This window comes from Gopherus evgoodei, chromosome 10, assembly GCF_007399415.2.
Source record: "Gopherus evgoodei ecotype Sinaloan lineage chromosome 10, rGopEvg1_v1.p, whole genome shotgun sequence".
NCBI classification, from domain to species: domain Eukaryota; kingdom Metazoa; phylum Chordata; order Testudines; family Testudinidae; genus Gopherus; species Gopherus evgoodei.
The window spans coordinates 36,881,222-36,907,190 of NC_044331.1; the positions used below are offsets into that span (position 1 = coordinate 36,881,222).

At 40.7% G+C, this 25,969-nt stretch overlaps 1 protein-coding gene across 1 annotated transcript in view; it reads right to left on the reverse strand.

The window, feature by feature from the left end:
• The window catches only part of TSPAN3 (tetraspanin 3), a 37,287-nt gene extending 14,514 nt beyond the window's left edge, over nucleotides 1-22,773 (reverse strand). The window contains exons 1-4 of the mRNA XM_030577521.1: nucleotides 22,629-22,773; nucleotides 5,538-5,729; nucleotides 4,519-4,593; nucleotides 1,552-1,653 (exon numbers count right to left, since the gene is read on the reverse strand). Of these exons, the coding sequence (XP_030433381.1) occupies nucleotides 1,552-1,653; nucleotides 4,519-4,593; nucleotides 5,538-5,729; nucleotides 22,629-22,712 (453 nt within the window). The 5' untranslated portion in view covers nucleotides 22,713-22,773. The remainder of the gene's footprint in view (nucleotides 1-1,551; nucleotides 1,654-4,518; nucleotides 4,594-5,537; nucleotides 5,730-22,628) is intronic.
• Between the last annotated feature and the right edge of the window lie 3,196 nt (nucleotides 22,774-25,969).

Consider the following 25,969-nt stretch of genomic DNA (forward strand, 5'->3'; position numbering starts at 1 on the left):
CTTCCTGGGGCTTCCTAGCACAAATGGTCTCACAAAAGGAAATGAAGAATTGATCTCATCTGTTAGCAAAGATATGGATAGTCCAAGTTTAGACAGACCAAGGGGAATGGTAAAAAAAAAAAAAATCACACGAAGTTACTGAAAAACCTAACATCCAGTTGTGTACCCATTAAAATAGAGGGCAAATAAATACTTAAATATCTAGTCACCATTTATTCAATACTCAGTCAACCCACCTGCAAAAAACAAGCACACCTATTCAAAAAAGTTGGAAATTACAGTTTGACAGATATGCCTGGTTTGTTAAATGTGTAGTCAGATTTCACTTAAAAAAAAAAAGGGCACCAGAAACATCATGTCAGAGGTAGTATACAGATGCTAACTCTAAGGGCTTGTCCACACTGGCAATTAACAGCACTGCAACTTTCTCACTCAGGGGTGTGAAAAAACACCCCCCTGAGCGCAGCAAGTTGCAGCGCTGTAAAGCACTAGTGTAAACAGTGCCCCAGTGCTGGGAGCTATTCCCCTCGTTGAAGTGGTTTTTTAGAGCACGGGGAGAGCTCTCTCAGAGCAGTCCTGCAACCACACACGGCACATAAAAGTGCTGCTACGGCAGCGCTTTAGGGTTGCCAGTGTAGACTAGCCTTAACATGTTAACACCCTGTCAAAGTAATCTCAAATCTCTTTTTTTAAAAAAATATTGTTGTAACTGTATTGTTGTGTCTCCAATATCTACATGACAAAGATTTGTAAGTCTGTTCAAAACTTCTTAAATAGTTGGAAGAAAAACTGACTTGAGGCTGTAGTGTAGACAGGAAAAGCCCTGGTGAGATTCCCAGCAGTGGAGTTGCATCAGTGGTGAATTACAAATCTCAATTCTTTTGGGCTACACTTTCCCTTCACTAGGGAATTTCAGAAAAAAATGCTGAAACCTCCCACTAGTGATACCTTTTGTACAGATGCACAGGTTGGAGTTCTAGTGTAGAGAACTCTAGAGGCTAGTTTTTAAAAATTTAGAATGGTAAAAAATGCCAGAAGCCACTGGATCTTCTCTAAACTTGGTGAGATTGTTTCTGCCAAAAATCCCCTGCCACAGATAAAATAAAGGCAATCAGGGCCCTTCAAGTCAATAAAGTATCTTTTACGCCACCACAACTGCATGCGTGTCCCCACCTTTATAGTGAGCTAGCAGCAGATGGGGTAGTGCATTCTGGGATGTCCTATTGCAGAGAAATATTGAAGGGAGACATAGCACTAAAGGAAACAATAGCAAACAATCCCCTAACATCACATTGAAGTGGTTACAGAAGGACAGTTATATGACAGCCTACCTCTCTTGAAACAGCTGAACAGTTAAGTGTCCTGGGTACTAGTAGTTTTAACTCTGTTTACATAGTGACCAAGCTACTGTTTAGAATCTTGGTCAAGGTTGTAATGTGGACAGCATCTAACAAGCCCCAGAGCAATGTAACAATGTTCACAGCTCCTTATACAATATGGACTTCATGAGATCTACAATTACAATCAACTTTCCATTATGTTGGCTCTCACCTGTCTCTGTACATAATCAATAGCGCGGGTGGCAGCATCAGGGTTCGTCCCACTGTATGCATCATACACTTTCTGAATGCTCTGATCAACTTCATCCTCCACCTATAAAGCAAACATTAGTGCACTTTCAAACTACTGGCACAAGTAGTACAACTCTGGGCAGCACAGTCCTTTTTTCAGCTGTAAATAATTGAGTAAACCTAGACAACTGCCTGTTAGCTGAGTCTTAAATTATTGTGTTTTACAGGTTATCGTACTTTGGAGAAATGGTCTCTCTTTTGGAATTCTGATTGGTTTGTATTTTGTACAAATGCTAATGGTTAAGAGCTATAATTAAGAATACTCTGCACAGAAAGTTAAGATGGATAACTACCTTACACAGAACTTGGGGCCTGAAGCTGCTTCAGAACATCTATACAGTATTATAAAATGTAAATTTCTGAAATATTTCTGCACTGAGACATCACTTTCCCCTTTCGTTACTTTTATTACGGGGTTGAGGCTACACCAACTACAGACTTATGTTTGCCAACAAGCTTCCTTAAGAAGCATGAATTGTGCTACCCTACTCTTTCAAAAATACCAGCAAATGAGGAAATAGCCTCAACCTGTAAGTTAGGTTTGGGCCCAAGGCAAAATGTGAGGAATCTGAAGTTAATTGGATATGGAGCACAAGATAGATCATTGGGCATGTTCTTGAAAAGACCAAGAGTTATAGCATGGTGACAGACAACATGCTCAGCACCAGAAATCTTCTGTCCTAGAACACTGAATTAGGATAGCAAACCTTAGAGGGGCAAAGTTCTGGCATCAGTTACAACCGTTTGTTGTTAAAGGGTAACCATGGGTAGGATTTGGCTCAGGACAGCCAACTGGCATCTCTCTCTCAACTCTGCTCATTTCCTAGCTCCTTCTGCCCTGCATGGCACTGGTGCAGTCACACTGACTGGAGAGTAAGCACGGGTGTTCGGGAGGAAATCCTCAAAGATTAAACCTATCCAGAAGACAAGTCTGGAACTGTTCAATTGACTGACAGACTGATTAATCCCAGCTACCTCCATACGGAAATTAATCTTTCAAGAGGAAATTTCTCCTCATTTAGTAGACAAAACTAAAGAGATCTGAAATGGGCTGGCTGTTGTCATGGTGGAATGCATGGAGCAGATAAACACATCATTGCTCTAGGTAAAATCTGAGTGTGCAAATTGGACCCAGGCCTCTCATGGTTAACAGAAGGATGTAGGAAAGTTTCAAATGCACCAAAGGTTAGTTATGCCTCCTTTGGAAGTCCACAATGCCAGCTTCCCCAAATAAGCTGTCACTGGGCTCAGTCTCATTTGATACTCAGTCTTGCCAACTATTGTCCAGTCTTCACTTCTGTGGAAATCTGTGACAAGGCAATTCTGACACCATTTTTTAAAAACCTGTTCACTCTCTTGTTCTGAATATAAGATGTACACAGCTTTGGTCTTTGCTAATTAACTCCTCCTGGCAGCAAACAATGATCAGGTGTCTAGGCTGATACTTTCAGATCCTTCAGCAGCTGTTGAAAACAAGACTGTATAGCCATTAATGCTCTGCTAGCTGCTGGTTGGAAAAGACACTACTAGTCTAGAATGATTTCATTCCTTCCCCACTCCCCAAAGTGGTAGAGGGTTGTTTGGGGCAACTTTTCTACCAGATATCTAGGCTCTATTTTGTTGCCCTGTCTGTCTAAAGGCACGTGAGACAACAGTAGAAATATATTTGGCTTCCAGGGTCATAAACAGGCAGCAGACAGGCAGGCCTGTGTCATTTTCATCTGATCTGAATGATTTGGGTTTTGTTTTTCCAGTTCTTAGAGGCTGGAATCTGGAAGAGAATGAGCTGGCTGAGGCTCAACCCAGACCTGAGAACAGTACTCCATACCTTTGATCTTTAGACTAGAGTACTGCATTGTACTTTGTTTGGAACTACCCCTAAAAACTACTCTGAAGTTACTGCTGATGTAGAACACAGCTGATCATTGTTTAGGTAGTTTCAGGAACTGCATAATGACACTTTTAATGGCTAGTCAAGGTGTTGATTTCACCCTACAGAGCCCTGTAGGGCCCGACCAAATTCATGGCCCATTCTGGTAAATTTTACAGCCACAAGATTTGAAAATTAGTCAATTTCACATTTTCAGACGTTTACATCTGAAATTTCATGGTGTTGTAACTGCAGCGGTCCTGACCCAAAAGGGGGCTGTAGGAGTGGAGTGGGTGTTGCAGTAAGTACCCAGTCCATTTGGGCTGCTTACTTTATGACACCTTGAAGAGAAACTGGAAAAAAAAGGGAAAAAAACCTGAGATATTAAGTTGGGTAAACACTGATATACAACATACCCAAATGCAGTGCAACTTATGCTGCATACAGATTCAAAATGCTTTTAAAAATAGAATCAAATACTTGGCAAATAGAGACGTGTCAGTTATGGCATAACCCTATTTACTGTGTATCAGCTTTTCACCCCACTCTTTAGTGACAGAAGCCTGCTAAACATCATGCTGAATTGTATATAAAATTATTCCCACACTCTCTTTCAAAAAAAAAAAAAAATGTAGCCCTGTTGTAAAGCCAGAATAAAGTTAAATAGCAAGTGAGTTATCAGGTTTTTTTTAAAAAGTCATTAGCCATCTTTCATCCAAGTTTGGAGTACCTCCAAATTTTTTTTTTAAAGCTACTTACTTCCAGACCTCTGAAGAGGTCTGTTTCAATATAGGTTTACTTTTTTTTCCATCTTTGCTATCATTTAGGCCTGCACCTTCCTTTGACCTTATACAATGTAGAGAATCAAAACATCTTTACAGAAGTTTTAGAAAATCCCAAACATAAGTATACTGCAGTAAATATGGGAAGTCCCCCCCCCCCCCCACACACACCCAGCAAGTTGATCACAATCTACAACAAAACATTTATTGGACTTTAGAAGACAGTTTTTATTACCTTTGCTCTGTAGATGTATCCCAGAACTACCACCACCACTTCAGTGATGAAAACCAAGAGGAGGATGATCACAAACTGTTAAATACAATCCAAAATATTTATATAATATGTAGCTTTGCTGACATGCCTTTTGAGAACCTAAACTCTGCCTTTGGGGTTTATCAAACTTGCCAGGCAGTACTAATTTAGCAAGTAATGTATAGAAATAGTCAACTGAGTGGATCATTCCAAATAATCTATCCACTAGATCTAGTCTGAACTTCTGTATATAAACAGGCCACCACACCACCCAGTACCTGCAGATGAAATCCAACCAAAACTGTACCAAAGTATTACAGCCCACAGGTTACTTATCTATTATGTGACTTTTTTTAAAAAACACATTAGTATCATATACATATATTTTATTTTTTTACTCAAATACATGTTATGTGAATAGATGGCACATAGCGACACCAGAAACTGAAGTACTAATTTAAACACAAGTACAACTTGGAAAACACAGCCCCAATTCTTAATATTACACTACAAGTATCTGGTAGTGTAAATTCCATCACCAGTGGCAGCCACATAATTTTAATTTTAAGTTTCAGCTTTCTTAAGCACAAATGTGTTTTAAAGAGAAATATTTATAACTGAATACAAATGTACCATCAAGAACATTCACAGTATTAATCTTTTTGCTTTAAGTAGATCCAATGTCCCTCTTCAGAACGATAATGAAGGACTTTATATAAAGTTTCAGTACCAAAAAAAAAAAAAAAAAAAAAAAAGGCTGATTTTAATATGTTCCAACAAAAAATTAAGAAGTATTTTAGGATAAAATAGGTGAAGAAAAAAAATACTGAGCTTGTAAAACAAGATTACAAGAGTAAATAGCTAAAAAAACCAAACATACTTGAGGGTCCATTTTAACACTGTCAGTAACGCTCTAGTCATTCAAAGGGAACACTGAAAACAAATATACATCAGAACATGCAATAAAGCCTCAAAAATTCATGTGAAACACAGCAACTTACAGTGGCAAGACCACAGCGACTTTCACGGATTGTGGCACAGCACCCAATAAGTCCAATAATAAAGAGAAGTGTCCCCACAGCTATTATAACCACTGCTGGAATAAGCGTATAGACATCTTCAAAGAAGTGATCATAGTCATCATACGTTATGAAGACATAGGCTCCCACATAGCACAGAATGCCTGCTGCCGCCTACAAAACAAAATTAGGGTGATCAAATTCTTCATAAATCCCAATAGCTAATTAAAACAAAAACCAAAAACACAATCCTCTACAAGTGGTTATAATTTCATAATGAATACCTTAGCAAGCATTTCTGATGTCAATTAAACAGCCCTTCGGTAAGACCACAGCTATAAATGATTAGTGAAGTATTGGCTATATCTAGACTAGGGAAAGTGGAGGTTAGTGGATAGTTAACTCCAGTGTTTTACCTAATCTATATATCGGTTAGATTAGGTGAAAGGCTGAACCCAAGTCTAAGCCCAAACTCATCTGCATCTAAACTAGATAAACATTGCAGTCAGTTCACCTTGACCTAACCTCCATACCCTTAAATAAGGGAAGAAGAGAGGCTGTGTTGTGAACATTGCACTCCTGTGTGCCCCCTTCCCAAACATGCATCCATGAACTAACCTGATTGTCTAACTGTTGACAGTAAAGGCTTGTCTACACTGGCAAGTTTCTGTGCAGTAAAGCAGCTTTTTTGCGCTCAAACTGCAGATGTGTACACACTGCCAAGCCACTCTGCACAGAAACTCCTCAGTTGCAGCGATGCAAAAACCCCACTTCGACAAGAATCTAAGGCTATTTTCGCAGAGGCTCCAGCGCTCTATTGCCAGTGCAGACACTTGATTGCTTTCTGTGCTGTAATTGGCCTCCGGAGCAGTCCCATAATGCCTCAAGTGACCACTCTGCTCATTGTTTTGAACCCGACTGCCCTGGAGACATGCACCTCTCCCCTTTCAATGCATCATTTCTGACAGCCCTTGCATGCTGTGTGATCTGCTTTGGGACAAAAGCAAACCATTAGTGTGGAATGCTCCTGCTGTTGAACCAAGGCAGGTGTGTGTGTGTGTGTGTACTGTGCAGAGAGCCCAGGGAGGGAGGCAGGAGCTGATGTTGGGGTTTCCCCCCTCCCCTTGCTCAGGACTGGTTGCTTCCTGCCACTGTCTGAACTTATAACAATGTCACAACAATGTCTCTCCCCGCCCCTCCATACACTTACAAACTCCCTCAACCCATTTCAGTTGAAAAGCAGCTGGCAATGTAGTAGGATGCTCATGGAACAATGGGATTGGGAAACCTGCATCACATGATGCTGTGCCCGCCCCATGAGGCATTGCAAACCCTTCCCAGAGCCCTGCGGCTAGTTGCACAGTGGGATAGCTATCACAATGCACTGCTATCTGCCATTGCAAGAGCTGCTAATGTGGATGCGCTGCAGCATCACAAGGAGCACAGTCTGGACACGTAACAGCGGTTTAATTCCAGCATTTTTATAGAAGTGGTATAACTTGTGGTGCAGAAACTTGCCAGTGTAGACATACCCTAAGGGCTAGTCTACACTGGTAATATTAAAGCGCTGCTGTGGCGCTCTGAACTAAAAAAAACAAACCCACCTTCCACGAAGGGTGTAGCTCCCAGCACTGAAACTTCCTATGCTCAGGGGGGTGTTTTTTCACACACTCGAACGAGAAAGTTGCAGCGCTGTAAAATGCCAGTGTGGACAAGCCCTAAGATTCTGTTAAATCCAAACAGCTAACTACTTGCAGATAATCCAGAGATTTCTTCCTTCAGATACAGGAACGGTTTTATATTCCAAGATGTATTCCTTTCTTCCATTTTGCTACTTAACTATGGAGGTAGGCATATGATCTATTTCTATTGCTGGGAGTAACGGGTGCACATGTAAATATTTTTATCTTTATTTAGTAAGGAAAAGATTAAATTAAAACCAAGATACCGTTTGTGAAACCTATGTAACAAGCTTTCCAATATCTCCAGTCCAAATAAAATTTTCCACTATGAACAGTACACAAGTCAGACAATTACTGTGTATTATCAGTGTGGTGCATATCTACAGAATATATATGGTAAGATTTCAACTTCAAAGGAAACATTCTCAGAAGAATCATTGTACGAACTAGCCAGTTTCTGCACAAAGAGGAAATCATTACCTATACTGTTGTAACTTACTGGCAGATTACTGAAGATCTTATTGCTCACTCTACTACAACTGTAGGGATGCAACTTATTGCAAAATTAAAACTGCTGCATGCACAACATCATTCTGATCCTAAATTCTGACCGCAGAAAGACTTCCATTGACTTAAATGGAATTACACTCAAAAAAATCACAGGACTGGGCCCAAAAGATAGTACATTGTACACCGGTAGCAGCAAGTACTTCTGCCTCTGTATTCCCTTTTCCAGTTATACAATGAACCCACTGTTCTCTCTTCACATCCCTCAGCCCCATGTCAACATCTAGAATGCTCAAGGTGACTTCTGCATTGAACAGCTTAAATGGGAGAACTATGCTAGCTGGAATGGAAGCTGATGCAACTGAAATAATGGATGCTGTGAACTCAGTTATAATAGTCTATCTGTTCAGAGTCTTCCAACAGGGCACCCTTAAGCCAAGCGAAGTTAATAGTCACTACACTGTCTCCTGGTCTACATTAATATACTGCCATAAATATGGCTAGCACTTAACATTCATTTAGTAAGTTACAAGCTTTACCAAAACCTTCAGAGTTCCCTAGGCCAGGAAAGTCCATTTCCTTCAATACAGCTAGCTACCACTTTAGAACATTGAGAACATTTTGGGTTAATTGAAACTGGTTTTAGAGAGTCTTTATATGAGCCCGAATATCATTATTTATCTAAACCAGGGGTTCTCAAAATGGGGGTCAGGAACCCTCAAGGGGTCACAAGGTTATTACATGTGGGTCGCAAGTGGTCAACGTCCACCCCCGCTTTGCGTCCAGCATTTATAATAGTGTTAAATATAACAAAAAAAAAGAAGTGTTTTTAATTTATAAGGGGGAGGTCACACTCAGAGACATGTGAAAAGGGTCACCAGTAAAAAAAAAAATTTGAGAATCACTGATCTAAACTGAGTTAAAATGGATCAAGACAGTTCATCACAGGGGCTCTGGTGAGCTAGAAACATTGAGCTCACTTTAGGAGTACAGTAAGTCCTCACTTAAAGTCGTCCAGCTTAATGTTTTGTTGCTGATCAATTAAGCAGCACACTCATTTAAAAAGTTGTGCAATGCTCCACTCTTACACTGTTTGGCTGCCTGCTTTCTTCACAGCTGGCAGCCTTCCTATGGCCCCCTCCCTCCAGGAGATTCTGCAGATCAGTGCCTTCCCCCTTCTCCTCCTGCCCAGGGCAATCAGCTGGCTTGTGGTATTCAGGAGGCAGGGGAGAGGCACAGCCAAGTCCTCGCTCCTCCCCCCTCCCTTCTGCCCGGGGCAATCAGCTGGCTTGCCAAGTTCAGGAGGCAGGGGAGGGAGGGGGAGCCTGCATACCGAGTCCTCCCTCCTGCCAAAACACTGCCAGCCAGCTGATTGCCCTGAGCGGGAGGAGCAAGGACTCAGCACACCTCCACTCCCTCCCCTGCCTCCTGCCAGCAGCAATCAGCTGGCTTGCAGCATTTTGGAGGCAGGAGGGAGGACTGAGGACCCGGCGCGCCTCCTCCCTTGGTCCCCTACTCAGCAGTCAGCTGGCTTGTGGCATTAAGAAGGGATGGGGGGACGGGGAGGAGCTGGAGGGGAGAGAAGAGGCGGGTCAAGGGTAGAGGCTTAGGGGAAGGAGTGGTGTGGGCTGGCTGAAGGTTGAACTCTCCTCCCCCACAGCCTCTGGTGCCTGCAGAGTAGGGGAAGCTGCTCTGGAACCTAACCCCCTCTATTTACATTAATTCTTATGGGGAAATTAGATTCGCTTAACATCGTTTCACTTAAAGTTGTACTTATGTTCCTGAAAAATGCAACGATAAGCGAGTTACTGTAGTTCTGATTCAATTGTCTCCAATACTAAAAGGTGTTAATCCAAGTCTTCATTTTCCCCATGGAGTACACTATGGTTTGAACTTGAATAAAAGTGATGAAATATAGGCGACTGACAATCTGTACATTTGCAGTCACATGCAGCGTAGGACTAGGGGTTTATCCAGTTTGTGTCTCTTCTGATGGGACCCTGGTGCTATGTAGTTTAACTGCAAATGCATATTAATATTTATACCTTAATGCGACTATTTGTATTACTGTGGGCCTAGGGTGCCCCACTGTGTTAAGAACTGCACAAATGAAGCGAGCCCCTGCCTTGGAGGGCTTACAGTCTAAATACAATGAGTGTGCGGGCAGCGGTGGGGAAGGTTCTAATATACAAGCAACCTGAATAATGTAAATGACAAACGTGATCGTGCCCGGATTTAAAAACAAAAAAAAAAAACCCCAACACATTTATAAGAAGGGAAGTTGTTAGGAAGATATTAAATGAACAGAAAAGGAAGATGAGACGAGATACTGCAGAGATGTTAAATGATGTGGTAGACATGGTAAGATATGAACAGGGATAAAGTTAAGCCAGTATTTGGATAAGTTTATTTTAAGTCCCAGATCAGTGCCTAAAAATGGCACTGTTCACCTAAGGTATTAGTGACTATATTAGCCTTGATCTGCAAGCATGTCCATTAACAATGAAAGCTACAAATTTTGACTGTGTATAATTTATTTTAGACTTCATGGTGATGTAGGACATAGAAACTGTTGAGGGGAGGAAGGAATAATCTGTAGTTTAACTAGTGTGAAACTTTACTATCAAAGCAAATTGTGTCTCAGCTGAAGTTTCCACTTGCTGCAAAGTTTTAGAAACTATTTGAGAACTATACTCCTGCTGTCATAAACAGGTCTTATTCTCATGTGGAGAAAATACTAATTTTTGGAAAATTTTTACCATGACAGGTCCTCTTAAATGTACAACATGGGACCCAAACAACTTCTTAGACTTTTCTGAGAATAGGAGCCACAGTAGTGGTAAAGTACAAATGTTACCATTAGGTTGAACAGAGTATTTCAAATTTTACAGAGCTGATATTTGATAAAAATGAGCTAAGGAACTTCTGGTTCTACAGCTGCCTGTTTCCCCTACCAACTTTTGTTTTACAAATCATAGAAATGTAGTGCTGGAAGGGACTACAAGAGGCCATCAATTCCAATCCTCTGTGCTGAGGCAGGACCAAGTAAACCCTAGACCATCTGTGACAGATATTTGTCCAGTCTGTTCTTAAAAACCACCAATAATGGGAACAGGTGCTTGGGGCGTCAATCTGTGCCCCTCCCCCCCCCCAAGAAGTGTGCCCAGTTTCTGCTGCGGATGGCGGGAGCAGTCCATGTGCCTGTTAGAGCAGCATGCGCATTTCTGTGGTGGAGGCAATTCGGCGGCAGCTTCTACGTTCAGCTGTCTGTGGCGGAGCACCTTCTGTCTTCTGGCTGAAGACAGACGCTGCCGCTGAATCACCACGGCCGCAGAAATGCACGTGCCACCCTAACAGCGCACAGACTGCCCCCGCCGTCCACGGTGGCAATTTGGCGTGCTGCTTGGGGCGGCGAAAACAGTAGCGCTGGCCCTCGATGGGGAACTCAACCTCCCTTGGAGGCCTACTCCAGAACTTAACTTTCTAAATACAAGGGTAGTTTTTCCTGATATCTAACTTAAAATATCCCTTGTTACAGATTAAGGGCTTCTTCTGGAACTACTTTCAAGGGACATAGAGAACAACTGATCATTGTCCTCTTTAAAATGACCAATAATATATCTGAAGACCTTTGAAGTATGCTTTTTTTTTTTTTTTTAAAGTTTCCCCTCCTCCTTGTCGCAGCATGAAAAATAGGCAAAACTGATTTACTATAATTTACGCATCTGACTGCATTTCACAAACTACATTAATTTATCATAATAGAAGTGTTAGGGATGAAAGATATGGCTGTTGAGTCAACAGGTTAAATGCAGAAAATTCAGCAAATCCAACTATACATTGCATTCAGAGTAAGTGTGAAAGAATAAAAAGAAGAGAGAATCAGGTGCACTCAATCTAATCATGGCTCTGCTAGTGGCTCACTGTGTGGCCTTGGGCAAGGTGTTTCACCTCTTCCTCTATAAAATGGAAGTAATAGGAATCTCAACAGTCCTTGCAATTAGTTATCTAATAAGTTCACATTTGCACAACACTGAATACATAAGATGCTATATAGATACTACAGACTGAAAAAATTAGCTGGGGCAAAACACAAAAATGAGACATTTTAGCAGAGTTATGTTAAATGGCTTATTTTCTTCAAAATTAGTTGCTTGGCACAGGGAAGACAGGTAGAAATTTTAGCTAAATTCTAATACGCTAGCATTTTATGTACAGAATGGAACAATGCAGACATGCACATTTGGGATATAAAGTGAAGAACCAAAGGGAAGCCATGGAACAAAGGAATTACATTAAGTGTTGCCTAGCAATGAAACATGTGAATGTGCCAGTGATGTCATCCCCCACTTCAAAGGATTAAGATGCTTGTCAGAAGTGTGGTATTTTGCAAGGTGGCAGAGGGAAAAACCATCTGCAGCTGTCACCAGATATGATGAGTGTGCAAAGGAAGACTGAAATCAGCACCATTTGTGAGCCTCTTTGTCCTCCTCTGCTGTGTTTTAAATGGAATTTTAAGTGGCTTCTCTCTTCCCCCACCCAAGAAAACTCAGTTCATAGAAGCGGAGTTGACACTTAGCATATAGCTGCATAGGAATAATTTGGGAAGGAAATATTTTTTGGCTGCAAAGCAGTTGTCAATTCTATAATCTTAGGATCTTTGCGATTTGTTAAGATTCTACATTGCAGTTCTTATCAAAGTAATGTCATGACTATTTTGAAGTAAAAACTTTAAATAAAGCACTTAAATTACAGCAACTGAAGACTTAACTAAAGCAGGTGTTGCAGATGTAAGAACATTTAAACACTTGTTACCATTCACCAGACTCTTTAAAGTCAATTTACATGTGAAGATGCAGCTTTAGAGTGGAGCAGTGTGCTGATTCACTTATCTCACATATTGACTTCCAAATGTCTACCCTTATTCATCAATATCAAGCTCATATTGCTGCTGCTTTGTGTGTTTTTACAACCCGTTTAAGACAGGGTATGTATCAATATAGCAGAGAAAGACCATCCAGCTAGAAAAGATATTTATTCAAGCCAAATAAGCCTAAATTAACAATGATTAAACAAGATACTAGTTTAAAACTTGTATTCATAAGACTAAAGTTAGAAGCAGAATTATTCTATGCATTGTCAAATTAAATTTAAGAACACAATCTCTTAATGTGCTTAAAATCTGAGGGAAAAAAGACGTATTTTCTGATAGGTGAAGAATAAAATCTAAGTTTGCAAACCCAATCTAGGACCTCAAAGTCATCTTTTTCTGGCACTCACATCACCACCACCAGACTCTGTAGTCAGAGCTTTTAACAACTCTGCCGTTAGAGCTAGAAAAGAATCTGGCTCGCAGCACTGCAATGGCTCTGCAGTAAAAGTTAGTAAAAGCTTTTTAGTCACTAGTCAGATGCTACACAGAATACATTGAAAAAACAGATGGGTTGAGGAAACCGATGCCATTTTAGTGATAGCCACTTTTCTTACTGTAACATCACTTAAATTGACATCAGTTATACGCACTGCATACGATTCACACAGATGTATTTCATAAATAATGCTCCAGAATGTAAAAAGCAATATTACAAATTGAACTGCAGAAAATACGTGCATCAACCTTTCATGAATACTCAAATCAAGGAAAGTCAATGAAACTTGTGTGCTGCAATAAGTAGACTTGGAGCTGTTTGGACAAAGTGGATATGGATTAACACACCCACAAACTAGAGGGGGTTCAGAAAAGGGCAAAGTGACCAGTGCTGCACGGATGATTATCTTTACTTGTGGTGGCATGTAGGGTACATGAAGCTCCACACCACAGTGAAAGGCTCCAGCAACAGCGAGACAGAGCGACACTACATGGTTAAAAGAACAGATGTGCCCAAGCAGTGCCTCCCACAAAGACAGCCACATAGGGTATACATCCTAGGGTTCTGGTGTGTCTATCCTACCCATCTAAACTGTGCCTCATTCTCCACACTGCAAGAATTGCACAGGCTACCTTGTGAATGACTCTTTGAGGTATTGGGTTACTTGGAAAAGCTAAGTAAACCATACTGAGTTCTTTGGATCAGTCATTTTTTCAGGGTCTGATCTGGCTTTACATGACTGCTAGATGCAAGAGTTAATAAATCCTACAGGGATTAAGATATTCCTCGTTTCTACCTTTTGTACATACTGAGGTGTTGATGCTTATTTGAAAGCTCTTCTGAACAAATTGTTTCAGTGCAAGATCTGACAACCTAACAATCCTTCATAACCTGTATACTTCGAAAGACTGTTAGACCGGCTGTCAGATCTTACACTCAGTTTGAATAAGCAGAAAGAATTGTTTCTGTATGAAAAGAAGGTAATAACAATCCTCATGATTTGTAGACTGTTTTAAAACTAAAAAAGTAACATAACAAGTATACATGCCAAATTAACTTTAACTGTAGCTGCTGTAAACACAGCACTTCAGAACAAAGATTACATTACTTTCGCCACGTAAGCAAAAGGCCGAGCTAAGATTTGTTTGCACTTGGTATTATATGTACAAAAATCTCTTATTACAAGAGGTAAGTGGATCATTGGCCTGAAAATTTCAAATATACAGAGTGTCCTATCACACTCATTCTTCCTGTATGCACTGGATCACGGGGAGTGCGTGTCTGTGTGTGAGCTTTGTAACTTGACCTGATCCTCTATTGTTTCCAGATTCCTTGCACTGCACAAGAACAATGAAGATTCTTCCATGCAGTAAAGTGTTCCTTTGCTGGATAAAATGATATTTCAAACTTCATATACTATTCAGTGATACCACATTTAGCTTTCCAACGTGTTTTTGCTGCTACTGGCTATAAGCTCCATTAAAAAAAAAATACTATGAAAACAAATACTGCAGGAACTCTCAGAAGTTGGAACTATTTAAGCCTCTAATCTTGCAACAACTTAAAGCACATGATTATTTAATGGAGTTCAGTGGGACTACTAGTGGGTTTAAAGTTGAGCACGTGTGCATCTTCTCAGGATCAGGGCCCACATTTGTTGCCTGATAATCTGTCTCAAAATAAAACAAATGAAATAATTCAAATATGCCATATCAGTTTCAAGAGTGCACCTTAAAAATTATCAGTTTTAAAAAAAAAAGTTTAAACATAGCTTAGTATCTATTTTTACACCCACACTCCCAGAAAATACACTCCTTCCTCCCACCAAAAGTACCCTGCTGATCTTCACTTCCACAGCACAAACTAAGCCACTTTCACACCAAGAGATGATAAGTGGTCCAGGAGCAAGATTTCAGTTGAATGATTCCCACTGGTAGCCCAGTGGCTCATCTATGCTCACTAAATGACACTTGAGAATTAATTCTGATTCTAACTTCTGAAGAGACATGGAAACAATTCTCCAGCTACCAGCACAGGAGGAGACTTCAAACCAGCTAGTTTATAAGTTTAGTCACAGCTGAACCTTCCCTTGTTTAGCTCATTTCTCATTAAATCCCTTAATTTATTAGTTTTTCCCCAGACCTTCTTTTCTTAATATTCTTCTTTTAAGGAAAGTGTGTAAGACTTCGCACTGTATTCTACATGTCCCAGCTTCTTCTGTGGTATTAGAACTAGGTCATATGATTTAATACCACTATATAATTTTAACTCCTCTGAGCTGGGTGTTCATGAGAGCTGTTCTGCAAAGCCTTTGAATATCACTTATAGGTGAAAAAAATCAAGCAGGGTGGATTTGATTTAAATCACTAGTCAGGAAGACTCGATTTAATCACGGATTTCTATATAAAAGTGCATTCTTGTTGGTTGTTAGAAGCTTAATACATATTCTTCCCAACTCAGAGACAAATGTAGGTTTTATTTTTAGAAGGTATACAAGATACATTTAAGTGATTTATTTAGAAAACTTTTCAGATTAGTTTTACAGCTATATCAGAAAATGAACAATTGTTTGGTCATTTCATTTACCAAAGGTAATTGAAGCAGATATTTATGAAGTCATTGGGAGATGAACTAGCTCCAATTCAACAGGTTAATCATTAATATTTGGAGGATTTTCTTGCCATGCTGGATTAGGAGGAGAACACCACTGGTGAAAGACATTTAAATTGTTTTATTTAACTATTTTTCAGCTCTATATATTATTTATTTAAAAACATTTTTGCTGTTAACAAGCATGTTATCTCCAGACACACAAATCCACAGTTTGAGAACTGCAAAACTAAGCATCTCTAATGGTATCTTCTAGGCTGAGCACTGAGTCTCATTGGGTAGGTAGAAAGATTAATTTAAATCTATACAGAAGCCTCTGGAAGCCCATAAGATTGGGTCCCTAATCCATGAACTGTTGGAACTCATTTAAATAAAAACTTCTTAAACATTACATTAATATATTTTCATACTATAGAATTAGAATTTATTGTCCCTATTCCAAGATGAGATATCTTTGAGCTATAATATAGCTTACAAAAAATCTAAAGAGTTTTAATTATTTGAATCAGATTTTTTTGACAAAATGCTTTGAGGAAAAAACCTGTTTTTTAATTTTTATCCACTCTGTATTCACGCAAAATTAAGCTAAATGACTTTATTGAGAAAGTAAAGCTTTTTAACAGCCTCACTCATTTGAAACTAATGCCATGTCTATACTACCCTGTATGTCAGCAAAATTTATGTCACTCTGGTGTATGAACCCCCACCCCAAGCAACACAAAAGTTTTGCTGGCATAAGCGCTCGTATGCACAGCATTGAGTTGGTGGGGGATGTTCTCCCACAAACGTAGCTATCGCCACTCATTTATCTGAGGTTGATATGTCAATGGGAGAGCTCTCTCCCATCAGCATAGAGCAGCTATACAAGCGATCTCACAGCAGCACGGTTGTATCGGAGCTGTGCCACTGTAAGCTTGCAAGTATAGACATTGCTCATCATGTAATACTAATAATTTTTAAAAACTACTTTTGCCACTACTGCAGCAGAGTTGTCACAGTGAAAGAATAGAAGTAGAATAATCTCTGCATCTACAGACATGTGAAGGTACACGACAGCTCAAGAGAAAGGAAAAAGGAACAAAGTGCTATTAGAAACTGATCGGGCAGCATGAAGTTCCCATTTTCCTTAAGATTAGGCTCCTTTCCTCACTGAAAACTGGATTCACATGGTATGCTGGAGACCTCCTAACAAAAATTAGGTAGCATGTTTCAATGTCCTAAATCAGTGGTCCCCAACCTTTTCGTTTGGGGAGTGCCAGATGAAGGACCATGGTGGCAGTCGAGCATTTGCCAAATTTCAGCGGATGCTCGACCGCCGGCCAGGATGCGGGCGCATTTAGATGCACCTGCAGGCGCCATGTTGGGAACCCTGTCCTAAATGCTTGCACATTAGAGGATACACGCCCCTTCTTTGTTTTTTTTCCCCGACCTCATTTGTCATTGATTTACATAAGCCACTTATCTGCCTAGGGTCCCAGTATATCAGGAGTCAATAACATTTTTACCCCCAGGAAACTTGTTCTCTTTTCCTGATGAGAAATACATTACTATTATAAACAGCAAATATTGTTTAATAGATAAAAATGGCTATTCTCAAAATATTTTTCTCCGTATGAACATATCCTTCTATCCTGAAATATTCCCATTTATAGGTAGCCTTAAGTAAGTTATCATTTCCTGACCTACTCAGATAACCTATGATCAGGCGTTTAAGGATTACTTGGACAGATGCAAAGGAAATAAATATTTATTTAAATGAAAGAGGCCACTGATTGCTCAGGAGTACTGGATGTTGACAAAGGGCACTGCATCAGGCAGCGTTCAGATATTTGCCTGCATTCTCCACATTCACATTTGGGGTCATTCCTCAGCTTTCCTGTGGTCATACTGTCACCAATCTTTGCCATACCAACTCTCACTCTATTTAGAATATACCAATGTTTTGGTTTGAGGTCAATGGCTGGAGGGAGTTGGTATGAAGGAACCACATTCTCCAAAGTCAGCAGCATTTCCTGCAATTTTATTACTGTGTAGCCTTCCCCAGTGGTATTTTGGGGTAGAGGCAAAGCTGCTTCTGGACTTCAGCCTACTGAGTACAGAAAAGCATCCATGCCTTTTAGTAAAAGGCATCCTGTCTCGCTAACAGTGATGCAATTCCGGTGAGGCAGTATAGCAACAGTCCTTAAAACTATAACTTGGCGTGTTCCCCTATTGTGTTCTTAGTTAGTTCCAGAATCTTATTCATTAGGTCATGCTTATGAGCATACCATTTCCTAAATCCTCTCTCTTTATTCCACTGTAGTTATGTTTAAAATTCTCTGGAAATATTTACTAGTGATTTCCTATTGTTTCTTTTAAAGTTTGGTGGATGCAGTTTAACTTCAGCTTTTGCTAGAACAGATAAATGAACATCTGAATTCCTTCACAGCGTGGCTTCATACAAAAGATTTAGATATTGCTAATCTAGCTTTTAAAAAAGAACGTGCAGTCCTTTGGTTACACAAGACAATCTTGTGCCATATTGGTGAGATACAGCTTTATAATGCAAGGCTTTCTTCCTTCATTATTCATGTTTGTGCCAAGATTAATCTCTGGCAAGGTAACATTAATAATTGGTAGAGCAGTTCAATATCTACTTATCGGGGGCTTACAACTTGATCCTCTCAGAAGGGTAACTGATATGTCCTGTTAATGTTCCCTTTAATTTTTTAAGAATGCCTAATATAAATTATGTAAAATATAAATGTTATAATTGGCAGCTAAAATATACCATTTCATATCAAGACAAAGTCATCATGCTGGTTTGTTTCAATACCCTAGCTTTAACTTAATGCAGTGGTTCTCAAACTTTTGTACTGGTGATCCCTTTCACATAGCAAGCCTCTGAGTGTTACCCCTCTCCCTTATTAACAACACTTTTTTATATATTTAACACCATTATAAATGCTGGAGGCAAAGCAGGGTTTTGGGTAGAGGCTGACAGCTCACGACCCCTCCTGTAATAACTTCATGACCCCCTGAGGGGTCCTGACCCCCAGTTTGAGGACCCCTGACTTAATGCATTTGTCCACAGTACAGCAATTCAAAAGTCACTTCTGAATTCTTGTTCTCCATGCTATGAAGCTCAGGCATATCATGAAAGTTCTGAGCTAGAGGCCTGGAAAGGAGTATGAAGGCCAGTGATAACGATACAACAGGCTGGCTGTATGACAGCGGTACAAATACCGGTGTCAGTGCATACCAGCTCACCTATCCCCAATTGCTAAAACTTGCCTCAGTGGCAACCTTCTATGAAAAAATAAGGGAATATAGGTTTAGAGGTATCACCAGGATAAAATGAAGGAAGAACCCTAATAATGGGGGAGGGTGGATTGCAGGCTTTCAGGAGAGACTGAACCATTTTTGTTGATAACATTTCATAGAATATCTAATAACAGCACAGTAAAGTTCTTACAATGCATACTAGGAAACAGTAAGAAAGTAACAAGTGTCGAAAAGCTTAATGGGGAGGAGGAACGGGCATAACCACTGGTGAGTGGAGACAAAGGCAGCCTTGTGGGTGAAATTAAGTTACTGGATGAAGAACTAGAAGTGGCTGGAGTGGTTACCTGTTAGCAGGCTTGATATGTTAGATTCTAGGAAAACGTGAAAGATGCAAGGGATTTGATAACATAGGGCATCATGAAAATGAATAGCCCATCTTATTTTTCAGTCTTCATTGTTAGTGTTCAGTAGGTGACTTTCTTATTCTACTATAAGTAACAAATGCTGATCTGTTCTTAGAAATGCTAGCATAACTGACGTAAGTGGTACAAACAAGAAATGGAATAAACTAAAATAGTAAAAATAATACTAAAGTAAACCTTGTCAAGAGTTACAGCAAGATAAAAAAGATTCATGCTCATCAAGTAGTACATGATCTGTTTCTTCAAGATTAAATGAAACTATCTAATTAAAAGGAAGAATAAAATATGGACAGTTTGGGGATACTGAAAATAAGATGACAGGTTTCAGAGTAGTAGCCGTGTTAGTCTGTATCCGCAAAAAGAACAGGAGTACTCCTGGCACCTTACAAACTAACAAATGTATTGTAGCATAAGCTTTTGTGGGCTACAGCTCACTTCATTGGATGCATGTAGTGGAATGTTTTTACTCAAGAGTTAACACACAATAGAAGTTCAAATTCTTCCTCAACTACCACATGTCTGTTCATTGAGGAGAGAATTTATGACCCAGTCTCCCTGGTGAAAGTTAGTAGACACAATCCCCCTGAGAGTTCTACACTGACACCCAACAGCAGTTTGGTGTATCTGTACAGAGAATGGACCATGAGGAAAACTGTGAGCTAACAATATTTTGCATAAGAGACTCAGAGATAGCTCTAAAATCTCCTGTGATAGACTAAATTTATAAAAGCAATCTGACAGATTACAGGCTGTAATCTACTGCCAAAGTTTTAGTGGAAGTCTGGAGGATCTAATTAACAGAACTGGAACTACAAAAAGATGAAAAATCAAAGATGGCTGAGATAATATGGAACATATTACTTAACCAACAAAGCTGACCTTAAATATTAATGCCATATGTCAAGACCAGAGCAGGAAACAAGTAATATGTAGATGAGAAAGAAAAAATTCAGCTTTTGTTCCATCTTCTAGTATTTAAAATTGAATTGAAGATCCAGATTTTTAATCCCAGAATTGATGTTTGCAAAGGAAGGTCTTCTAGTTTTCCATTTTGATGCCACAAATTGTGAAAACAAAATCACAATAATACAAGCCAGCTGAACTCAGAATTCTGTCATACCTAGTCTCTTCTCCAGGTAGCTCAGCATCAATTGATCATAATAGCAGATCTGCCCTGAATGCACTCCCAATCAAAAAAATATTTCCAACTTTTGGGAGCTCAAACCCATTAAAAACAATTATGATTAGACATTTTCATATGGTACTAGAAACTATTTCACTATGTTTAAATGATTCATGCTCAAGTTTTTAACAAACCAAGGTAATAGCATTATTGTAAATCAGTAACCTCATAACATTACATAGAACCATTCCCATGACAGTTGTCAGCTGTCCAACCACTGTTTAACTTGAACAGTCACTACACAAATGAGTCACCATACAATTATATACTTGGAGGCAGTAAGTGCAAAAAAATTCTCTCTCAAGTACATAACATAGGAAGACATTATCACTAAACCTACGATACGCAGTCATATGATTGAACAGAACTGAGTCTGTGGTCATCTATAGCTAATCCAACTGATATGATTAACCAAGAACAATCTATTTTAAACTCTCTAAAAATACACCAGTTATAAAACAGTTACATGGCTAGTTACAACCATGTATAACCAATTTCACAGGATGAATATTTACTTCAAGGTACAGTATATTTAGCATAATACAGAACACAAACCTACCTTTAAAAGCCACACTCAACAATGCACTGTGCTCCAAATGAAGAGTGATATTAAAGAGGCTATTTGGGCTAAATGGCACATGCATCACTAATTTAAAAATCAAACAAATCTCAGAGTAAGCAAATCCAGTCAGAAATGGTGGGACAGGAGGCAGCACATATACACAGATTTTGCAGTACCACCAGGGGTCACTAAAAATATATAATTAGTGAGAAATTTCTTCTTGAAAATTTAAGACCAAAACACACACCATGGAACACAGAGATATTAGATTTAGTACCAACCCCATTTTGAAGAGTGAAACTATTTATATCAACATTATTTCTGTTCTAATATTCTATTACCCACGATCCCTTCCCCTTCCAAAGCCTGAGATTTTTGAACAGCTGTGATAACTATCTTGCATTACTATAATCCCAGTTCCAAACCATCAATTTGGAAAGGGTGCTCTTTAAACACACCACCATAACATTTGTAAATCGCATTTCCTTTACTTTAGCTACATTGTACTGATATAGCTAAAATTACAGTGGGTTTTATGTTAACAATATAGCCCATCTACCTACATTAAAAATATGGCTTACAAAGATCTACTACTAACCCAGAAAAGCTTTTGTCTTCCTGTCTGCACGGTTTTTAGTTACAGCAGAGTTAACATTCAGGGGAAGGGTAAAGTAGTGCAGTTATTGCAAGAAATTTAAAAAGTCTATGATTAGTTATATTGAGACTATAGTGAAAGAGCACATTACTATTTTATCACATTAAATGAAGTGTGTGCGCCCACCTCCCCCCAGCCATACATTATTTGGTCTACAGTTCATAGCTAAAATGGCCACACACAGAACTGAGAAAAGTGAATGAATTCAGCATAGAGATCTAATTAACCAAGAACTTCATAACCAGGCTCAGGTCGAGCATGGTTATTTAGAAACCTCTTAGAGTACTTCTAAGGTCCTTGTCGCCCTGCAGCCTACCTATCACTTAACTTGCATTTACTGAATCTTTGTGGCCCCAAATTGGAACGGTATCTGGTAACTGACATAACTTGTTTAAAACGCAGAAGATGAGAGTGTGTTCAGCCTCTCCCCTCTGTGGGGAGATCTGGGGGTTTATCTGTTGGAAGGAGATGTGAGCAGTGACACAACCCGGTCACTCACCAGCATGAATCACCCTCCAGGCACAGCCCCGATGGGGCTCCCAAGCCCGCGTCCGACTAGACACCCCAGCTCAGGGCGGCAGCCCCCCGCCCAGCTACACGAGGCCCCTGCCCCAGCCCCCCGTCTCCTGCCTGCCCGGGGGAAGGCTCTACCCGGCCCGGAGCTGAGCCCCACACCCACAGAACCGAGGAGCGGGGTCTGGGACTGACGGGAGCGAGTCAAGAGCCCCTCGGCCTCCCAGCCCCGCTGCAGGCACCGAGCCCCTCGCCGAGGGAGAGCGGTCAGCCGGGCCCGCAGCCCTCAGGGACCCCCCGGCTCACCCAGAAGATGAGGTTGAGGAAGACCAGGACGGTTTTGGAGGAGGTGATCCCGCACTGCCCCATCGCTCCGGCTCCGGTGCCCATCCGCTGCTGCCCCGCTCCGCCGCCGCCAGCTAGCCGCCTGTCTCACGTGACCCGAGAAGGGACAAGCGAGGAGCCTAAGATGGCGGCTGCCTTTGTCACATGGTGGGGGAGGTACCTAAGATGGCGCCCCCTTCTTCTCTTAAGGGAGCCGCAACCCTGTGGGGGGGATAAAGTATATATGTAAGGGATGAAAGACCTTGTCGGTCAAACACCCACCCACCCTTATCGTACGCCCATGCACATGGCGGGGCGGCCTGGCCTGTGACATGACACCCAGGAATGGCCGGGGGGATGTGATGTGACACAAAGGAGCAGTCAGGGTGGGCGAGGACAGAGCAGCTGGTTGAGCGCCGCTCTGCACTGGGTGCCTGCCCGGGGGCAGCAGGCAGGACATGGGACCCTGTATCACCAACTCAGTCTGGTCTCTAAAATCACAAGGTTAGCTTCAAAACATGCGATTTAAAAAATAATGAAGTTTGGATTCTTTTATTTGGCTTCTAGGTTTTGCCTTTAGGACACACCCTAGTCATGGTTTAAAGCTTTTCTCCACACTCAGGAGGAGCAGAAAATGCCTTTGGTTAAAGTGAAGTTTTTCCCATAATCCCGACTCCAGGAGAGGAGGCTTTAAGGAAAACTCCAAGTATTGTGGGAACTGGCAGCACGGGAGAAGCTCAAGGTGGTTTTGAGGTTAAGGCATGGGAGTGGGATTCAGGAGCTCGATAGAGAGAGGATGGACCAGTTGTTATGGTGTTAGCCTGGCATGTACAGCATTGCCAATCACAGATGTTCAAAAATAATAAATCAGCTCTTCTGAGACTCATGAGATTGGCTTGAAACTTGTGAGATTTTTTTAAAATATTTTATTTTGTCGGGGGAAGGTGTTAATTTGTCCTCTAGTGTTGGAACCTCTAGGATTCACATTAGCCTAGCTTTTTTCTGCAACCAAGAGGGCAAGAAAGGAAAGATTCTTAAGTACCCTGAGGCTTTAAGAAAAACATCAAATAGTGCATGTCACGCTGAGCCTCTGCTACCCATCTGTAAAATCAGAGATGTAGTGTGGATAAGTACATTAAAGATAGTGAGACCTCAGAGTGGACTCCACAAAGGTAATTAGGTGTCTAAATCCCAATTCACACAGCATGAGAAGATAAGCATTCGGCTGCCTAAAGTCATGTGCGGGCCCACATCTGCTGGGAGTGCTCAGAGACCACCTACTGGATCAGGCCCCTCAGGCAAGCTCACACAAACAGGTGTGGGGAGAAAGAGGAGGAGCTCTCTCCTCCCCATTGTACAGCCCTGGGGCTGGAAAAGCTCTCTCTCTCCCCACTGCAGCCCTGGGGCCAGAGGAGCTCTGTGACACTGCCACAGCCAGGTACTTCTGAATACATTTATTCAGATGGCTCCACAGTGTATGGATTTTCATTGAAATGGTGCGTGTACTGTTATTTATTTCCTTGCATATGATGTATGTGCATGTGTTGATATGGTATAACGTACCCCTCCAAAAGTGGTCAAATATAAATTCCACCGCATGCCCCTGAGGAGAAGGTATTTGAACAATGATCTACAACTGCTCACAGTGCTTTTACCACTAGGCTATGGAATGTGCTGATGTACAGTGGCTCCCTCAATCTCTTCTGTTGAAGTTGTTCCACTTTAATTAAATAAGTATTAATTAGGCTGGTAAAAAAAGTTAGAATGGCTGTATAGCCTATTGGTTAGGGCACATACTTGAGAGATGTCAGATCTCTATTCAAATCCCTTCCCATCAGGCAGGGAGGACTTGAACCAGTGGTTTTCTACATTTTGGGTGAGAATGCTAACTGTGAGGCTAAAGGTTATAACTTGTAAGGGAGGTCCTCTTTCTCTCTCCCCAGCTGTTTTATGTGAACACAACTGAGGGGCCTAATCCAGTAGACAGCCTCTAAGAATGCCTATCATATGAGGCCCAAGACGCAACTTAGGCATCCAAATGCCTATTTTCTTCCAGTTTGTGAGGCACAAGCAGAGATACACACCTCTGTGGATCTCATTCTAAGGCACCTATCTCTTCCCATTCATTGTGTAGGTGCCTAAGTGCTTTACTCAGACTTTATGAATTGTAGAGCTGTTCCTGTGATATTCTACATGCTGCAATTCTGAATGTCACAGCATCTAAGTCCTTTTGTGGATGTGGGCCTACAGTAATCAGTGTCTGTCTCCATAAGAAAATTGACTAGAACACTCTTATTCTGGAAAAAAGGGGCCATATGGGCAGTTATTCCAGAATAGCTATAACACTTTAAATTCTCACCTTGTTTCAGAATAAGTTCCCAGGGTTGACAAGCCCTAAGCAAGATCCGTAAGCAGAGATAATAATACTTACTGCACTCTTGTCTGATTTATTTAGACTGTAAACTCTTTAACTCAGGGACCGTTGCTTACTATGGGTATGCCTAGCAGAGTGGTTCTCCATAGTGGCTATTATGATTATAATAAATAATAATAATAATACAAGACTGCTCTGCCACTTGGAGGTTTGGGTTCCTATTTTCATGCCTTCCAGACTAGTAGAGGTTGGGTGGGGTTGAAATGCTATAACAGGACCTTGGCATAGGAGAATACAGCCCCTCACATCAATTATGACTCCTCTCTCTGATTAAGGGGCCATTGTGGGGCTTTGAAGAGAGTTGCTGCAGTTCTCTGCATGTGAAATAGGGTGACCAGATAGCAAGGGTGAAAAATTGGGATGGGGTTGGGGGGTAATTGCACCTATATAAGACAAAGCCCCAAATATCAGGACTGTCCCTACAGAATCGGGACATCTGGTCACCCTAATGTGAAAGGATGGGGACCATAACATGGGGCTTCCCGGATAAACCTGTAAAACTGTGTGGGTAGTAAATTAGAAGGAGGTGTTGTCTCTAACAGGGATCTGGATTATCATCTAAGGAAAAAATGATGTTCAGATCTACAGACATTTCACACTCTAGTTCCCCAAGCCATTTTGAGACTACACAATTCTATCCTCTCATCTGTTGAATTCATTTGTGTGGCCGGAAAAAGATGGAGACAACAAAATGGCAGTCTAATCTCTGAGTCAGAGGATAATTTGAACCTGCCGTAGTGTATTAATAAAACCAAAGACTAATTCTTTTCTACTTGACTTTTTATGGGGTCACATAAATGTGATGTAGTTAACTGTTCATACTATTTAATCCATTTTAATCATGTAAACAAAATAACTACATTCTTCAACTGCTGAGGAGACAGATTAA